At 38.5% G+C, this 18,835-nt stretch overlaps 1 protein-coding gene across 2 annotated transcripts in view; it reads left to right on the plus strand.

The window, feature by feature from the left end:
- Positions 1–18,835, plus strand: part of cfap74 (cilia and flagella associated protein 74) — a 61,536-nt gene that overhangs the window by 11,788 nt on the left and 30,913 nt on the right. For both annotated transcript variants that reach the window (XM_035945569.2, XM_055012599.1), the window contains 9 exons: positions 19–177; positions 366–484; positions 8,265–8,331; positions 9,214–9,303; positions 9,675–9,860; positions 10,178–10,301; positions 12,300–12,415; positions 15,012–15,134; positions 15,301–15,422. In XM_035945569.2, the coding sequence (XP_035801462.2) occupies positions 19–177; positions 366–484; positions 8,265–8,331; positions 9,214–9,303; positions 9,675–9,860; positions 10,178–10,301; positions 12,300–12,415; positions 15,012–15,134; positions 15,301–15,422 (1,106 nt within the window). The remainder of the gene's footprint in view (positions 1–18; positions 178–365; positions 485–8,264; positions 8,332–9,213; positions 9,304–9,674; positions 9,861–10,177; positions 10,302–12,299; positions 12,416–15,011; positions 15,135–15,300; positions 15,423–18,835) is intronic.

Here is an 18,835-nt window from a genome sequence, read left to right on the forward strand (position 1 = left end):
TTCCTTTTCTACTTACAGATGCTCTTCAATGCAACGTCTGGGCAGATGCAAAGAGAAGTGAAGCAAGAGGAGCCTGAAAAGACCAGTGCAAAGCTCAACATAACTCCTATAAAAGTTCATGGAAAAGAGTTCAAAGGGCCTTCCTTCATCAGTAAACCAGAGGTCATCGACTTCCAGGTACCACTGTACTGTGTTGTTGTTGCTGTTTTTTTGGAAAAAATATCACCTCCAAAAATACTTGTAACAGGAATCCATGTCTTTTAGCAAAATCAATGCTATTGAGTTGATTTTTGTTTGTTCAAGTGTTGCTAATAGGTTTTAATAGCAACTGAATAGTTTTAAGTATTTTAAATTATCTGTTTTAGAACTTTGAAGTGGGGAAAAAGTATAAGAAGAAAATCATCTTGACCAACATCAGCTACACCATTAACCACTGCAAGTTCCTCAAAGTCTCTGCTCAGCTGAAAGACTTTATCTCTATCAAGTAAGATTTTTACATTAACATCTGTGCAGAAACATACAGAGGACCGTCGTTGCCTCAATACAAAGCATATGGACTGGAAATCCAGACAACAATGAGCAGAAATATAATGTACACCACCATTCAAACGTTTGGGGTCACCCAGACAATTTCATGTTTTCCATGAAAACTCACACTTTTATTCATGTGTTAACATAATTGAACAAGGGTTTTCTAATCATCAATTAGCCTTTCAACACCATTAGCTAACACAATGTAGCATTAGAACACAGGAGTGATGGTTGCTGGGAATGTTCCTCTGTACCCCTATGGAGATATTCCATTAAAAATCAGTCATTTCCAGCTAGTCATTTACTACATTAACAATGTCTAGACTGTATTTCTGATTCATTTAATGTTATCTTCATTAAAGATATTTTTATTTAAAAAAAATAAGGACATTTCTAAATGACCCCAAACTTTTGAATGGTAGTGTACATTACATGCATTTTATATTTTATATGTTGACTGACCTCAGAAAGATAAAAATCCAGGCTAATACAAAACAAAGATTTAAGTTTGTCCCAACTAAGAAAAACCCAGTTTAGTAGGAATAAGTAGTCGAATGCCCTAGAAAACCTTAAAACCTTAATAAAATAGTAGTAATTCTAATACTTTAGAATACATAACCATAGTAAACAACGTATGTCATTGTATGTCTCCTGAGTTTTGATACATCTGAAGAGGAAAAGGCTGTAAATATGATGAAAATCAAATAGTGCCATTTTCTGCATAATGATTCAAGTCTGGATGAAGATGTGTAGTTTCCACTCGCTTCAAATCGCCCAGGTGACATATAACATGGACCGAACCTTCTACAAGACCTACAGTATAGGGGTTAAAGTGATCTGGATTTTTTGGACTCTGGGTTTAAGACACAAAAGGTGTACTGCCTAAATTGTTGAAATGGCCCTGTAACCTCTTAAACTGCCATATGGAGGCTTACTCTGCATATTTCAAATTTACACACTGGAGATCTGAAGAAAGAAGTCAGTGACTCCATTTCTATGAATCATAGAAGAGAAGATCATTCTCTGTGGGGGCAAACACATATATCACAGGCTCAAGAAGCCCAACAGAATCAACACTAAATCCCACCTGAGAAAAATGTGGAACTATTCTATCTAATAGAGACGAAGGAGACACTCAAATAAACATAATATTAGCCTCTGTTGTTCAGTAGTATTGCATCATGGTTTCTCTCATGGGCTAAAGTATTGCAGTCGCTGTGATTATCTAATATAGCTGTTAAGATTTGGTTTCAAAGACACACTTCTGACAACACAAGAGCGAGAGGTGTTTACACATAAAACAAGTGTTAAAGGTCTTATGAACTCACTGTATGTTGAACAGCTTCACTTATCACATAGAAACATTTGCACATGCATCACCAGTGAGAAATGTAGTCACTTCCTGTCATTTTAAAAGATGATGGAGTGGACGTAAAAGCAAAGCCTGTCCTCCCACATATGGATGCCAGCTTGGATCACCACGTTCACAGCTCCTCTTATGAGGCTCAGCTAAGTGAGTCAGTCACTGTCTCCTCTATCTCCTCTCTCTCAGCCTGCCAGCAGCCCACAGGCCGAGTACAGAAGCGTTGTTCTCCAGGTCACTCGCTGTGTATCACTTTCCCATCAGCTCTCCCATGACTTGATGTGGTTTCTTTATCTCTCTTCTTTCTGCCTGACTGGGTAAAGAGTCTTGCAGACCACAGCAGGGTCAACTGGAAACTACTGATGTTGTTCTCGAGCCTTCGTGCGGGACCAGTTGTCTGAACATATCACCTTCTAGTCCTCTGTTCCTAGCTCACATGTAGCAAACATGCACTTTCATGCCAAATGAGCGAATGCACACATACTGTATACTGCACATAATACCCACTCACTATCTTGTATCTCCCATTTAAATCCTAGACACAAAAATCATGTTCTGATACAACTAAACTGTATTCTCAGTTGCATGGAAGAAATATTATGTATTTTCTCTATGTAATGTAACAATTTAATGTTGTCGGAAACAGTCTCACTTTCAAAGAGCCACTACGTTTGTATTAAGAGGATGGACGAGTTGTGGTGGTATACCTCTAACACGGGACTTTTGCTGATAGAGACTGGGGTTTATGTCCTGTGTGGGACCGTTATTCTTAGACTGAAGTTTTGTTTTGACTTGCTGTTTAAGCTAACTAGCTTAGGCACCAAATCTGCTTGGGTAGTGTTAGGAAAATGCGATACTTTGGGTTTAATATACCCTTTGAAACTTCTCTTCTATTTTCATGATTATCAGGCTGAGTCCCACCCAATTTAATATATGATTGGTTGGCTGAAAAGCGGCGACATTTGGAAAGCAACGCAATAAATGGAAAAGGCTTATTGATGAGAAACAGATTTGTGATATGTCACAAACAAATGGAATCTGGGAGAATAAAGGTTTCCCTCAAAACATAAATGGTAAAGCAGTTTAGGTGCACATTCATGCAACTGAAGAACAGGCAGTATATATATATATATATATATATTGTGGTTTCTGAAAAAGAATACAAATTTATGGAATTAATCAAGATAATAAAAATAGGTGCTGTGTGCTGACAGTTTTCTACATAAAATAAGATAGATATAAACTGCTTATTACTCATTATTAATTTGCCATAATTTGGAAGATTATTTATTTGCAGTTATTTTCAGCATGAAACTCAAAAAGGAAAGAAACACCATTTGTTCTTATGAAAAAAAACTTGAATTCATATGCTGTACCACACACCTTTACCCAGTTCAGTCTATTCAGGAGTATTGCTGTTGCAGCCTTACATGCTCTAATATGAGCAGTGCCTGATGGTGGCTCACCCTGATCAGCCATCATGATACTCCACATCATACTGTTGGGTGGCAGTTTCCCAAAACCTGGACATCGCTTGGCAGCTCATTAAATTTGTTACAGGACAAGTGTTGAAAATCTGAAACCCAGCAGATGGTAGGCGGTCACCGGTGTGACTTATAAGGTGGAGAAAATTATGCCAAGCAAGGGCAAAGTCATAAAAATACAAATGATGTAGGCAAAGAATTATTCACTAAATTCAAATTTTGGGTTTTTGTTTATTCTTTATGTTGCACCTCCCTTAAGTCTCTTCTGTGGCGCCATCTTAGAAGTCTCAACTAAGACTCAGTCATAGAAAAATGCCTGCCATCAGGTTTTTGCGACAAAATTTGAGCACTGAGTGTCTAAAATATGTGGCATCAGGAATGAAAGTCATGGATCAGGGCTGATGTGCAGATAATGTTAGCAAACACCATGTTTAATCATGTCACAAATGAGTACAAAAAATCTCATAGACTATGCATGTAAAGCAGCTGCAAAATAATGTAAGAATGATAGTCTGGTGTTAGGAATCATCAGTTATGCTTATATACATTGGAGAACTAATTCACCTGTTATACAGCCTGCTTCTACTGCTCAATGTCAGTTGTGTATAACATGTTGGTTATTCACACATTAAGAGCTACAATATTGAGATCAGTCGTGACAGCGACAAAGTCTTCCTGACTCTCCCAGCTAAAAACATTAGCACAGCGGGAGAAAGAGAAATGTGAACCAGGAACACACTGGGCTTTTTCACACCAGCCCATGGTTCCCTATACGCCCCCTGAATTTCTAAAAATGGCTCTATTCCCCCCTCCTCCTGTCCAGCGTAGGTGCATTTCTGCCAGAATGGGCTCTGCTGTATCTTTTCACTACTGGGATGGGAAAAAAAACAAACAAAAAAAAAAACGCAACAGCCCGGGCTTGCCAGACTTGGTGCAAAGCGATTGTATAGATGCTGTGTTTCTGGAATTAGTGTCACTTCCTACTATGCATTGTAAATGACTGGTGGAGAGGAAGACACCCCTCTGAGGTCTGTGCACTCCTGAGCTCAGCTGTGAGATAAAGCCCATGACTGTAGTAGAAATGATGGTACTCTGCAAATTCTGAGGGTGTGATCACACCTACAGTTTGTCTAATCTTTTGAAGTTTGCTGTTGACAAAACTGTTAAAAGGACATATAAAGTACAATCAGACTTTTAAGTTCAACTGCAAATATGATGTTTTTATTGTTACATTCAACAGTTACGGAGATCTCCACGTTGACACTGTTGGACCCAATCTGAAGCAAAGCATATAAAACCTACAAGAATACAGTGTACTGTGTACAGTGTGATCAAACACAAAATCAGAGCCAAAATCAACACCTGGAGCATGATCTGCTGCTAATTAACAAGCATGTTTAGACCCTCAGTTTCTTGCTAAATAAACATTTTTCTCTTCTGTTGATTATGATGCAGCAGTGGATGATCAAAGCTACCACAGAGATCCACTATTAAACATGTTACTTAAACACTATATACTGGGATTCTTCCTTGACCAGATCCAGTTCAGTGCATTTTTGATCCAGAAAGTTACATCAGGTCTTGTTAAGTAGAAACCAAGATGACCTCTACAGTGCAGCTGTGCTTTGTAAATGATATGTCCAGTGTTCTCCTCTGTGAAAAATGTCTGTACTACAAAGGGAGATAAATTTTATAGTTTCTATAAAGGATAAAATATCTTTTATAGTTTAAGTTTCATTCATTTTGTAGCTGCATTTGCATGAAGCAGTAACCATCACTGTGCTGTGCTTGACTGACAGTAGTACTAAGAGCCGGATGGCAGTCGTAGAGAGAACACAACAGGAAAAAATAGCATTTTTATTAATGATTAATTAATGAGTCCAGCTGTCAACACAGGTTGTGAAATGGCTTACTTTTTGTTCTTGCCTGTAAAAGTAACCTGAAGCATATTTTTACACCTTAGTCTCTTTTTGTGCGCTTTATGCACATACATATGGGGATTGTGTGGGCTTTCAGAGCTCCCAAAATGCAAGTGACCTGTACAGAAGTGTCCTGTGCAGACATGGATGGAATAGCAGAGCTGTGATACATACTAAAAGCTCTGTGAGGCTATATTTAGGCAATAGTACTACTTACTTTTTAAACAAAGTTAAATTGCTGATGTTTAGCAGGTAATAGTAGGAATGTCAATTGTACATATTTAAGTTTTTTGTAGGTCAAGTAGTAGAATTCTTACTTGAGGATGACACTAGAAGAATCAAGGAATCAGGAAGTGAGGTCATTACATATCATCCAAGTCAACAATATCTCTACAGATGTCATGTCAGTCCATCTCACAGTTGTGAAGACATTGTACAAAATTTATTGGCATACTCTTGCAAAGCCACATAGGAATTTAAAAAAAAAAAAAGCACTGGAGTTGCAGTACAAACTACACTAGCTTCCAAGGCGATGTCTGCTACCTATTTGCAAATATGGAGACACGTCCAGCACATGAAGCTGACTGGGATGACAAAGCATGAACGTGTCTGGTGTAGCACCTTGGATTGCTCAGTAAGCTCTCAAACAAACATCCACCTGTGAACATTGCACTTCTAACCTGAGCTCATCAGCTGATTGGTTAGTCAACTGTAACACAGTGAACAGCTCAACAACTTGCAAATGTCTCCATCAGTCAGCTTAGATGGCAAATGGTGCGATCCTTACTCTTCAATGCCAACATTAACAAAATGCTGCATGTTCCTGTTTTAAAGCTGCATTCAGAGTGCACCATTCTCTCCATGGCTTGAGGGATGAAGATGAAAAATCTTCAAATGTCTCTAGAACTCAGTTGTTGTAGATCTTTCTTTGCTTGCTGTACTTAATACTGCGAGACTTCAAGTTTCATTTTGTCGGTAGGCCTTGGATGCACACTGTAACTGAGGTCAGAAGTCAAACTTCATCTTGTTAGATGCAACTTTTAAGTAACCTTTTAGTTTGTCCAGAAGATTTTGTGGCTGTGAAATAGATGAAACCTTGACAGCCTCTTATGTACATCAGTTTTATGACTGTCTTTTTTTGAAATCAGCAAGTTGACTAGGTTCTTTTTATATCCACAAGTGCTCGAAATCTGTCAGGGTTTATTTTGGTGACATACTGCACTTAGCTGAGTTAGTTGTTTTATTAATCTTCTATCTGTTTCTGTCAATAAATAATATTTGATGTGAACATATGTCTGGGGTAGGCCATTTCAAAAAAAATCTCTGCCCCCAAAAAAAACCAAAACTAAGGGAAAAATCTAAATATTGAAATAAATCCTCCTATAAAGTTGCTCTTAGAAAGATCTTTCATCTATTTTCTTAAACTGCAAACATAAAAATATACATTATATTATTGGTACCAGATGCAAAGAGAACAAGATTAATTAATATTCACACACATCAGCCAGAGATGTGATTCTTCACTGTAGATTGCTTTCAGAGGTGGGTGAGTGTAAAGGTTTTTAGCTCTGTTGACCTGAATTATGAAATTAACTGCAGGAGAAGTTGATGGGGAATGGCAAGAATGTATAAATTTACACACGTTATAGTCAGAATAAAACTGTACAACCACGATTTGAGCATCATCACATTATTGCTCTGCTATGGATATATACTGTACAGTATGGCCTCATTTGCAGCAGTTTATATCTGGCTGTGCCAGGCTTTTTCAAACACAGCCTCACTCAGCATTTAATCCCAAGTGAACTGTTCTATTTTCCTTCTCATGTCTTTTCATACAACCTGTTTTAAGCAAGGAAGAAGAATAGTAACATTAAAGACAGAAATCCCTTATTCACTTATTTGCTTGCTATATACTGCATGCATTTGTTTTGCTACAGCATTTCATACATAATTTTTTACAAAATTATTATTAAAAAACTGTAATATTCATTCTGCTTCTTTACAGAGTTAGCAAATGGACAAAATAAAAATAACTGCTATGACACTCAGCTTTGTCTTTTCAGGAAAAATCCTCAACTTGGCACAAAATGTATCTCATTTACAAACAATGACAGCTGCATGGTTGTGCTCAGATTCAAATTTTCTATCTTTGGAACAGGATAATACTATTTCAAAAACCGAAAAACGAGGTAGCCCATCATTTTCTGTAAATGTAGCTGATTCTGAATTATGCTCATAGTTGAATGTTTCTAACTTTTTGTAGATTTATTGAATTTTGCTGCTTCTCTGGCTGCCTGCCTGCTATATTTATATTGATCGCCCTCTTGTATCTCTGGAAGGGCGGCAAGTCATCAAGCTCCTTGGGGCAGCATAAGGATTGGTGTAAACATGTGCCGTGAGATACACATGTTGCTTTGAAATGACTCACAGTCCTCATGCTTCTTTTCTCGTCTGGAAATGAACTTTTGCCTTCTCGTATGGTTTATACAATGATGTAATGAGAATTAACTGTGAAACAATGCCCGACCCTTCTGGTCCATATTGCAGTGCCTTCATATAAAACAACAGTTTTTTCTTCTCTTTGTTTTCTGTGGTGTGCAAACTGAGCATCAGGTTGACTTTTGACCTCAGCTGTGTCTTCTGCTTATCTGCTCGACTCTCAACAGATTCATCGTACTTCAGTATTTCATTTAAAGTGCCTGATCGTTTTCTAGATACATTGGATATCCTTCTAAAGAGCATTTGCATTCTATGTTGGTTTCATATGTCTTTGTTATGTCTTTTTTATGTTATTGCTGTCATACATTTGAAAGTAGGAAGCCACACTGTGTACGGCCAGTAACTGTGTACAGTAATATGCAGCACGATAACCATTTAGTGCCTCTGTGGTAATGCCATTTGCATTGTATATAAAGGTCTTATTCACATATAGTTCTATTTATAACTCACTTGTTTGCGTTTCAGCTTTGAGCCTCCTGGTTCCCTGTCTACTGGGATGGCCTGTGACCTACAGGTTGTTTTCCATCCAATGGTTAGTAATATTACCACTCCTTTTAGACGTAAATATCTTATACTATTTAGATATCGCTAATGCCTTGAGGGGCAATTGATTATACACCCAGGACTAACCACATAATCAACCAAAATAAGTAATAAAGTGAAAAGAAATATAATGCAAATTTAAAATCACAATATAACATCCATCCATCCATCCATTATCTATACACTGCTCAAGCCTCATTAGGGTCGTGGGGGGCTGGAGTGTATCCCAGCTGACTTAGGGTGAAGGCAGGAGTCACCCTGGACAGGTCACCAGTCTATCACAGGGCTACACAGAGAGACAAACAATCACACTCACACCTATGGAATTTAGAATAATCAGTTAATCTCAGCAAGTTTTGGGCTGTGGGAAGAAGCTGGAGTACCCGGAGAAAACCCACGCATGCGCAGGGAGAACATGCAAACTCCATGCAGAAAGATCCCGAGAAGGCCAGGACACGAACCTTGGATCTTCTAGCTGCAAGACGAAAATGCTAACCACCAAGCCAGTGTTGGTCAAGCTGGCATGCCTTAAGCTCACTATTTGCTGCTTGTTAGATTTTTGTTTTGCTTTTTGGTTTTTTCTTGCTTAATCTGCACAATTCTGTATGTAAACAGTTCCCTGTGAGACTGTTTCTTCGCTCTGCCTCTCGGCTTTTATTACCTTTGGTCAGATCAAGCTAGCTGTAGTCTTATATTTAAGATTAATATAAATTCATTTCCTAAAATGTTGAGTTTTTCTGTCAAAGGAAGTCATGTTATTTAAGATTTGATTGCACATCATTTATGCAGGGCAAAATCAAATATCGGTAGTTTTATCAACAGTTTATTTGGATTCACAGCAACACATTGTTCCACTGTCTGATCCCTGCAGATCAACAAGGACTTAGAAGGAGAGATCCAGTTTGCATCAGCAGTCGGTCCCTTCTCTGTGCCCGTCAGATGCACTATAAAGAAATGTATCGTGAGTAGTTTAGCCGACCTACAGAAAATGATTAGACATATTGATCATTGGAATTTTGCTTGTGATTAACTCATACAGTTCTGTCTTGTCTTTTTTTGCATTCTTTAGACCTATAGACCTATAATGTGACAATGATAATTATTATAGGGAAAAAGGGAATAATGATATCTAGATTAAAATGAAGTCTATCACACTGGACCCTGACACCACAAACAACACTGTCTATCTATCTCTATATAACAGTCTTAATATGCTCAGTGGACTATCTAATCAATTTATCTATGCATTAATGTATGTAAAAGTATGTACTCAAGCTGGCAGCTCTTCACTGCTGATGCTAATTGCAGCATGTGAATATATCCTTTCTCTAGCTGAAGGTTGACAGCCAGTTCATTGACTTTGGGTCACACGTCGTGGGCCAGACTGTTTCACGGACTATCACCTTGACCAACAAGGGTGCACTGGCCACTCTCTTCAGCCTGGACACGTCCCCGTGTCTCAGTCCAGAAACTAGAGATGTCCAGATGCCATCCCAGGTCTCAGCCAACACATGCCAGGTCAGACATCAATGTGGACCTCAAGAGTTGTTGTGCCTCAAATACCCTGATGGAGGCATTTTATTCCAGCTATCATAAATAGCTCCATTTACTATTTCTTTTACATTATATGTACCATTGCCATTTTTCTGCTCAACTTTGTGCTGTCGTGCTGGACTTGGAACTAAAACTGAAAGGCAAAAATGATACAATTGGTAAAAAATATTAAATAAATACATGTATGTAAGAGAATTCTAATGCTTCTGAATTTTGGTAGTTCGAAATTCAGGTCTGACAATGTGCATATAAACAATTACATGTGTATTGTTCACTGATAGGTGACATGCAGTCAGAACACAGCATCTAATAACCACAAGAGTTCTGCATCCATGGATGCTGCAGAAATCCGACCAAACCAACAGAGTCAGGAGCTCTCTGAGACAGTACAGCAGGAGCAAGCAGGTAAAACTATTGTACATATGAACACATGCACAATATAATTCAATAAAACAGTTTTTGCCCTAAATAAAGCTGCTGTAACAATGTAAATTTCCCCTGGAGTGGGGAGAAATAAAGAACTTTATCTTTATCTTTATCTTTATCTAGAGTTCTATAAGGAGCTCAAACTGAAATACATGGACACTGGCAGTATTTGTTCTAAATACAGGAAGTATGATATGGTCATACACCAGATAATTTAAATTTGTGTGGCACCATCATCAGGTCAAAATCTTGTGGCCATATTATGCAAAATTCTGTTTTTCTTTGTTTTTGAACATAATTACATGTCCCCAGTATGTCTTGAGGCTCACAAAATATGACAAAAGACTAAACTCTCATTTCTCTCCCTTGTGTATGGATCAGAAAATGTATCTTTGAATGAGCTGTTCAGGTTTGCAGCCTGTTGTTATGTTACATGTTGGTGGTATGTACAGAGATATAGAAATATTCCAGGAAGGGGTGTGGGCAGAGGTAGCTCTGCTGAATATAAAGCTACAGAAATTTAAAAAAAAAACTTTCTGGAACAGTGCTACAGTCAGAGGTATTATAGGCATGGTATTCTGTGCAGTACTTTGAGCAGAAACTTGAAATATGTATTTTGGGAACATGTGAAATTTTCATTAACTATCAAAAAAACTATTTAATATGGGGCCTTTATTTCATCCAGTATGGTATGGTATGGTATGGTATGGTATGGTATGGTATGGTATGGTATGGTATGGTATGGTATGGTATGGTATGGTATACGGTATGGTATATGGTATGGTATGGTATGGTATGGTATATGGTATGGTATGGTATGGTATGGTATGGTATGGTATGGTATGGTATGGTATATGGTATGGTATGGTATGGTATGGTATGGTATATGGTATGGTATGGTATGGTATGGTATGGTATGGTATGGTATGGTATGGTATGGTATGGTATGGTATATGGTATGGTATGGTATGGTATATGGTTTATGACCACATACCGACACTACTGATGACATTGCAAACACAGTAAAAAAATATATCTGCTGAACATCAGCAGTATAGCAGCATTTTGACAAGAGCATGTAGCTCAAAGCACTGCTGTGCCTAAATACAGCATCACAGTGCAGCACAGTTGTGTTTGAACATAACATTAAGGAAACAGTGTTCCCTAAAACTGTCTGAAATACAGGAAATGATGACTGACAAAATCTCCTCACGGGGGATGATTCTCCTCTTCTTTCTGTTCCTGTTAGGACATTTGGTCCTTGTAAGAACAAAAATGAAAGAACACACAGAGAAAGTGGAGGGTTCACCTTGCTCTCAGAGCTGGTGACAAGGAAGCATCTTCTCTTCAATGTTCTGATGTGAAATCTTCACCGCTACACTTAGCACTTTCTACTGCTGATGATTTGATAAGCTGCACAGTACTCAGTCTCTCCCTTGCTGGCTGGAAATTCTGCATTGACTTGACTGTTTCGTTTGCTTTCTTTATTCTATTAACTCTTGTTGTGAAAGGTCCTCAGATAATTGAAAGATTTTGAGGATGTTGATGTTGCTTTTTGAACTGAAGCTGACAGGATTCAGGATTTTATGCCATTTTTCATGAGACAAATCTATAAAGTAATAATCAGATTGTATATTGGCTTACAATTTGCCATTTATGCTCGCAGGAAAAAGACATTGTGCTTTATTTTTCATGGACTAACTGATGGGATTTTAATGGTCTGTCTGCTCACGTCTTACTGATTGTACTCAATATTCTCGACAAGTTCACTGTAATCATCCTTAGGAGCATTACTTTAGTGTCATTGTAAGACCAAAGTTTGGCTGTTCTGTGCTACTTTTTCATTTACCCACCCAGGTTCATTGTGTTTTCATTTAGTTGTGTTTAAAAGGCTGCCACGTTGACCATCTAACCACTCAACATTTAAAAGGACTTTTCAGGTTTTGCACTGTGAGAGTCTCTATCTGTGTGTGGCAGCATCAGAGGCTTCAGCGACGTTTCCAGAAGCAGTTCCAGAGGCTTACCTGTCCTCAGATGTCAACATCCAGACAGACCAGATCCAGTCAGACTCCAGTGACATAAGACTAGGAAATGTAAGTACTGGGCACTAGTTCAAACTCTTACAGTATACTGTAGAAATGAGTACATGCCTGTACAATATCATTTGATGATTCAAAATGATATCACGTTATGATAATGGCATTATTCGTATTATATTTTAGTTTACCAGTAGGGTATTTGCTCGTGTAAATTTAGAAACTAACATTTTAGGTTCCATTTTTTATTATTTTAGTACTTCATAAGTTCACTTTTATTTTTGATAACAAATTGAGTTCTCCTTGGCATGGAGGATACCAGATTTCTAGACAGAAGTCCTGCTATTCCTGTGAGACTATTTCTTTCCACTACTCTTTGCTGGAGTGGTTGTGTTGCTCTGCCTCTCACACTGGGATACCAATGTTCTACCAGTGTTCTATTGGATTCAAGTCAGGCAACATACGTGTCAAGATATGATCTGGACAAGTATGTCAGACGAAAGATGAATTTTCATCTTTTTTTTCATTAAAAACCCTTGTCTGTTTCTGGCAGTGTACTTTGGATCAATATACTAAAATACTTGTGCCAAGTTTAAATTTATCTTGGTGTCATCTAACCAAAGAATATGCTCGCAATATTCATCAGGCTCTTATGTTCTTCAGCAAAGTTTCATCTGCTGTCCATAGAGGTTCATGTTATGAACTGTCCTTCACACTATCTGAACTGTCATAGAAACTTTCCTTTGATAACTCCCGTACCAAGTTTGAAGCACTTACCCGTCTGTTTTTCCTGAAGTTGATTTTGCCAATAGCACACTGTCTGTGGCATCATTTTAAGAGGACGACCACTGCAGCTCTGATTAGTGGTACTGTGGCTGGTTCTATACCTCCTGATTACCACCAGAACTGTGTTTCCACTCATTTTTAATTGTTCACTAATTTTTCTGTCTCATTTGCCATGTGTTTGTAAGTCTCACAATCAGTTTTTCCGTTCCTTTGGCAATTCTTTTCCAGCCACGATGCAGACATGTAGGTAGACACAGCCCACAAGCTCAAAACTGAGAAGGTTCTGGTGCTTACAACTCATTGTATAATCATTTTCATGCAGTGAGGCTCTTTGGAAATCACAGCTGTCCTCAGTTTTGTTTCAATGATCACAGGTCTAACTTGTGTGTCACAGTTCCCAGGTGTAAATACTTTTGTTGTCTTGAGTCTAGCAACTTGGATTTTCAATGTAGTCTTCACAAAGTATTTGTTTTTTAGTGTTTTCAAGACTAAATACTCTGCTTGTCAATGCAGAAATAACGCAGTTATTGAGAGGTTGCAGGTAAAAGCCTGCTATTTGCTGGTCATTTAAGTCGGCATTCCCTCCTTTTTCCACCGTTTTCTTGGCAGCTATCTACTAGACTGAGAAAGTTTTGCTGAGGATTTGGATCATGCATTCAGGCAGCTCTGCTAGTTTGTTTCTGTGAATATTCCATTTTATTCACAGTACTCTTCTCTCTCTCCACAACAAGAATTCCGCCCGCCACTGTTTCAAGGAACACTGAAGCTGCAGCCTGAGGGTTTTTCCTCTATAGCAGAATCATAGTGTGGCACAGTCAGACCATTATGTGCTTTGTACTACAGAACTGGCTGGCTAAATGACACTACAACTGGACAGTTTTGTCTAACTGTTTTGGGTTTCCCAGAGGTTTCATTGTATAAAACACTCTATATAGAACTGACTAAAAGCATACAGTTGACTCTTCTTGGCAAGACAGATTATGTTTGTCCTGACGATGTTCCAAGACATCGAAATGCTATGGGGCTATTTCACCAAAAAAGACTGAAAACCTTGTGGAGTAATAATGCTGATTGGCCCCGTAAAGTTGAAATTTTGACTCTGATAGTGAATTTTAGGAGAAAAAAAATATAGGTTAATTCAAATCAAACAGATCAACCCTCTTAGGAGCATCAATCTCCTCAATAAAATTTAGAAATGGGATGCATTTCTACTGTGCTTTTATCACAAGTTCTCACAGTGATCTTCCTATCGAATTATGAAACATTTTGAGACATTTTATGACTATCATCTATCTGTGGAACCCTCTGCCTCTCTGTTTTGTTTTTAGTAATGATGCTGTGTGTGCCTTGTGGCCCATGAGAGGTTCCAGAGCTTTTTAGGGTTCATTATGTCTCTCTGGTGGGGGGCTAATGGTGCATCGCCTCTCCCTCTGCGCTTACTGTGACTGTGCATGTTGCATCCTGCCTGCACGCCCTCGGCTCGATCATTGTCATTTTGACTGATACTTTCACATTGCGTGGTTGAAGGCTGTTGTCTTAAATGGCAGATTATCTATCAAACCATCATGTGTCCATAATATGGAGTCACATGCTGCTTCAATGGCTCACTCTTCTCTTTAGTTTTGTTTTATTACTGCTCTCACCACCTTGATGCTTTGTAGACATTCAGTTGCATTTCATTTAAAGTTGCACAACTGCATAAAAACGGTTGTGTCTCTCGAAAAACATGGTAAACTAGGCTGAGTTCTGTGTGCACCACACTTCAGCCCAGTAAAAATATGCTTGCAGTAGTATTGAAAACCTATGTTACATTTGTAATGCTGACTTAAAAATCACACATTAACCTGTTGGACATGTCCTTGTTTAGGTGAGAGAGGGAGAGGTCGGACCATTTGAAAGCATCAAACTGGAGATTGTATTCACACCAACCATCCCAGGAGACAACAAACTGGACTTTCACATCAAATTCTCTGACACAACCACCACACCGGTAAGACACAGCACATTGATAATCTTGTCATACGTCACAGCTAGAAGACGGGATACGGTTAATGGTTTAACAGGTTTAAAGAACCATAGATAACGCACATAGTTTTATTCACATCATGAATAAAATTGTATGTTTACTATGTGTGACTGAGATCTGGTTCAAACAGATACCCATCCAGGTGAGGGGTGTGGCAGTCAGCATCCCTGTGTGGGTAGTTGAGCCCAATATCGACCTGAAGATCTGCACATTTGATCGTCTTTTTCAAGACACTATTGTGGTCCAAAGCAGGTGGGTCCCAAAGCCTGAGTAGGTAATAACTTTGTCATTTCTCTGAGTGGTGAGTGCTGAGTGAGTTTGCTGTATATAATTATATTTATGAGTTCTGATCAGCTAATATGCAAGAGGGTCTAAGGTAAATCATGGTTTAACTGCTGTACCACATTACAGTAGAGTATTACACTATTGCTGATGTACTGCTTCTTTTTGTCTCATCAGGTAAACGAATTAATCCCCACACATAAACAAATATAAGATAAGAATGAGAATTGTTTATCCTGAAGTAAGTTAGAAGGCCAAAAAAAATCCTACAAATAATTTACTTATATCTACTTAGCCTATTTTCAAAACTGAGTCATGCTGACCTACACGACTGCAAGAGAAAAGTCACTGTAAAACAAAAACTATGAGAGTGAAAATACATGCACAAATGAGACAAGCGAGGCATTCCAAGGTTTTTAGAAAACCTTAAATCTCAAAAACATAAATAGTATATTCCGAATTCATTATATCTGATATATTGTTGCAGAATTATTTGAAACTGTAGGAATTATAGGAGTTTGTATAAACCCAAGGCTCAATGAGATGACCACTGAATTGAGTGGTGCATGTCATGTTTCCATTTTATTTGTTGTCATGCTAAGAAATATCCTTGAAATAGAGTTTGGAAAGTGGCATGGACTGCTGATGTAGCATGCTGGCTTATCTGCTGAATGCAATACTAAAACTCCCTCACATTCTCAGTCTCTGCCAAAACAGGCATTTTCACAGAAAAACGGCTCATGGAAATCCCTTAAAATTGACAGCGCCTGCTTACTTTTCAGCCCAACATAAAACTCCCCCCCTAACTATGCTTAGCGCCAAGCAGCGTATTGAGATATTCAACCAATGTGCGGATATAATAAAACAGAGTTCTATTAGCTGATAAATGTTCCTAAACAAAGGATGATGTAAGGGACCAAGCAGTAAGCTCACATCCTGATGATTCTCTTTCATCTATACAGTCATACAGAACTAGAGTAAATCCTTTTTGATTATGGATGTGAGATATTATGATGCACACCCAAGGTTAAGACCACACCAGGGGCAGTGACATTTGCAGGAGTGTGGTCCATCACCTAGCCAGTCATTGTTTCACATCATGTGGGGGAGGGAGTGGATGTGTGGGGGCGGGGGAGATTTGTGACAACTGCCATCTGGTGTGCTGGCATACCAGCACATGTGACATCGTGACGATGACAGCGTCAGTGTGAACTGCGGCTTTTAAAATTTAAAAAAAAAAAAAAAAAATGCTAATGCTTGCACCAGCAAACCATGCAATATGTCACTCTGCTTCCAAGACAATAATTTCCACACAAAATAGCTTGGCAGGCTTTTGAGGAAAACAATGCAAGAGCTGCTGCTTTCATCATACAATTTGTCAGTTTTCCCTTTGAGAAGATTGTAGATATCCCACAAGTCCTCCTTAGTGTGTGACAGATTTTTTTTAAGAGAAAAGCACAAAGCATAATTGAATATGTCCATCTTGTCTGTGAGCCAGTGATTTGAATTTCACTCCTACTAATTGAAAGAATTTTTAAGAGGCTTTAAAATACAGTGTTTGACTTTGGCTTATGAACTAATGATCAAAAATATTCTGAACACGGTTGGCAGAGTTTTTCTATATTTCAATCATTGAGTCTGGACTTCCAAACCCTCCTCCATTGGCTTCAGCTGGGGAGTTGAGCATTCATGCCCAAACCCAGGTCACAAAACACAACCACCCTGCATTTTTCTTTCACAAAGGCTTCTTTCTCGGTTTACTGTATTTCTAATGTATATGACTACTGTATCTTATCTCAGTTCAACCCTGAATCCTGTTTTGTTTGATTTGAGGAATGTGTGTTGTTGATATTAGAGTTGATTATTCTTTTTTACTTTGGGGAAAATAGAAAAGTGGATGCTATGAAAAATGCTGCTCTTTCAGCTGTTTTTATAAAATATATACTTTAGTGCTGTAAGCAGACAGTGCTGCATTATGGGGACAGTTGCCTAGAGCGTTTGTCATGATGGCTTGGTATCCCATGGGGCTTTGGAATACATGTGAAGTGCACAAGCACAGCCACCTGGCCCTTTTAAGAAAGGGCACAGGCACTGCTGTAGCCGTGGGCTCTTGAAGACCAGGCACTCACATATTCAGCTGGTTGCAGACCTTGGATGAGCAACTTCTCTGCAACATAACCATTGTAAAAAAAAATAAAAATAAAAAAAGAAGAAAGAATCATGATTAACAGCTCTATATTTTCACATTCTGCTATATTGTGTATTGATTTATAAGTAAATACTAACTGTCAGACCATATGAACTCTGTTCTGCTCATTCGACAGAGATCACAAAACACAGTGACGTGATTGCTGTGTTTGTTATGAGCACCATTGGTAGTGTCGCTGTGATTTTTTTTTTTTTTTTTTTTAACTTTGTAAAAACAAGAATGTACACACCTATGACATCTATAAGGTCCGACTGACTCTGGATTGTATCATTGTGTGTGACTGTGTGTGTGTGTGGGTGGGTGGAAGTTATAGGTTTATAATGTTGTCTGTGCTGTCTTTATTGGTGTTGTTGGTCCTCTGACTACTTTTACCTAAAACCCCAACCAGGGACAGGAGTTGAAAATTAGCTTAATGCTATACACTCTATATGTAATACATCAGCTGTGTTCTATGTTGATTGCATGGTCTCCAATCAAATAAATGAATAAATAAAATAAATAGGAATATTACTGTGGAGTCCCTAAAGGGCCACAGTGAGAGATTTGTCTGCACTAATTTTGAAGTCCTCCACGATACTGTTTTACCTTACAGAGCCCATTGGGGTTTCTGTGTGTTACAAAAGCAGTTAAAGGCTGTGTTGTTGTTCTGTCTCTCTTCATTACATTATTCTTGATAGAGACATGAGCTCACTGGACCATTTCCTAACTTGAGAAGAAGCTGTTAGCTGCATTTGCTCTTCTAACATGTTAAAAGAAATACCCACGGTCTTGCTACTTTTTTAGGAACTAGGCTGCATTATCAAAATAATGCAGACACCCAAAGATTACACCTATTTCAAAATCATGGGTATTAATCTGTTGCTGCAACAGCCTCCATTCTTGTGGGAGGGTTTTCCATAAGGTTTTGTAACCTCAATGCGGGTGTTTGCTGACATTCAGCCCTAATACCATTAGTGTCACTGCTCACTACTACCGGTTGTTGTCCAGTAGTGACTGCTACTGGACAACTAGACCCGGCTCGCACTTTGCACTATTTAATGGGGTGGTAATCAGGACTCTGTACTGGTCAGTCAGGATCTTTCACATCAATTTGAGAAAACAGTTTCAGTATGAACTTTGATTTGTTCCCATGGCCATTGTCATGTTGAAACAGGAAGCAAGGCTCTTCATACTT

The sequence above is a fragment of the Amphiprion ocellaris genome, chromosome 8 (assembly GCF_022539595.1).
Source record: "Amphiprion ocellaris isolate individual 3 ecotype Okinawa chromosome 8, ASM2253959v1, whole genome shotgun sequence".
In the NCBI taxonomy this organism is placed as follows: Eukaryota; Metazoa; Chordata; class Actinopteri; family Pomacentridae; genus Amphiprion; species Amphiprion ocellaris.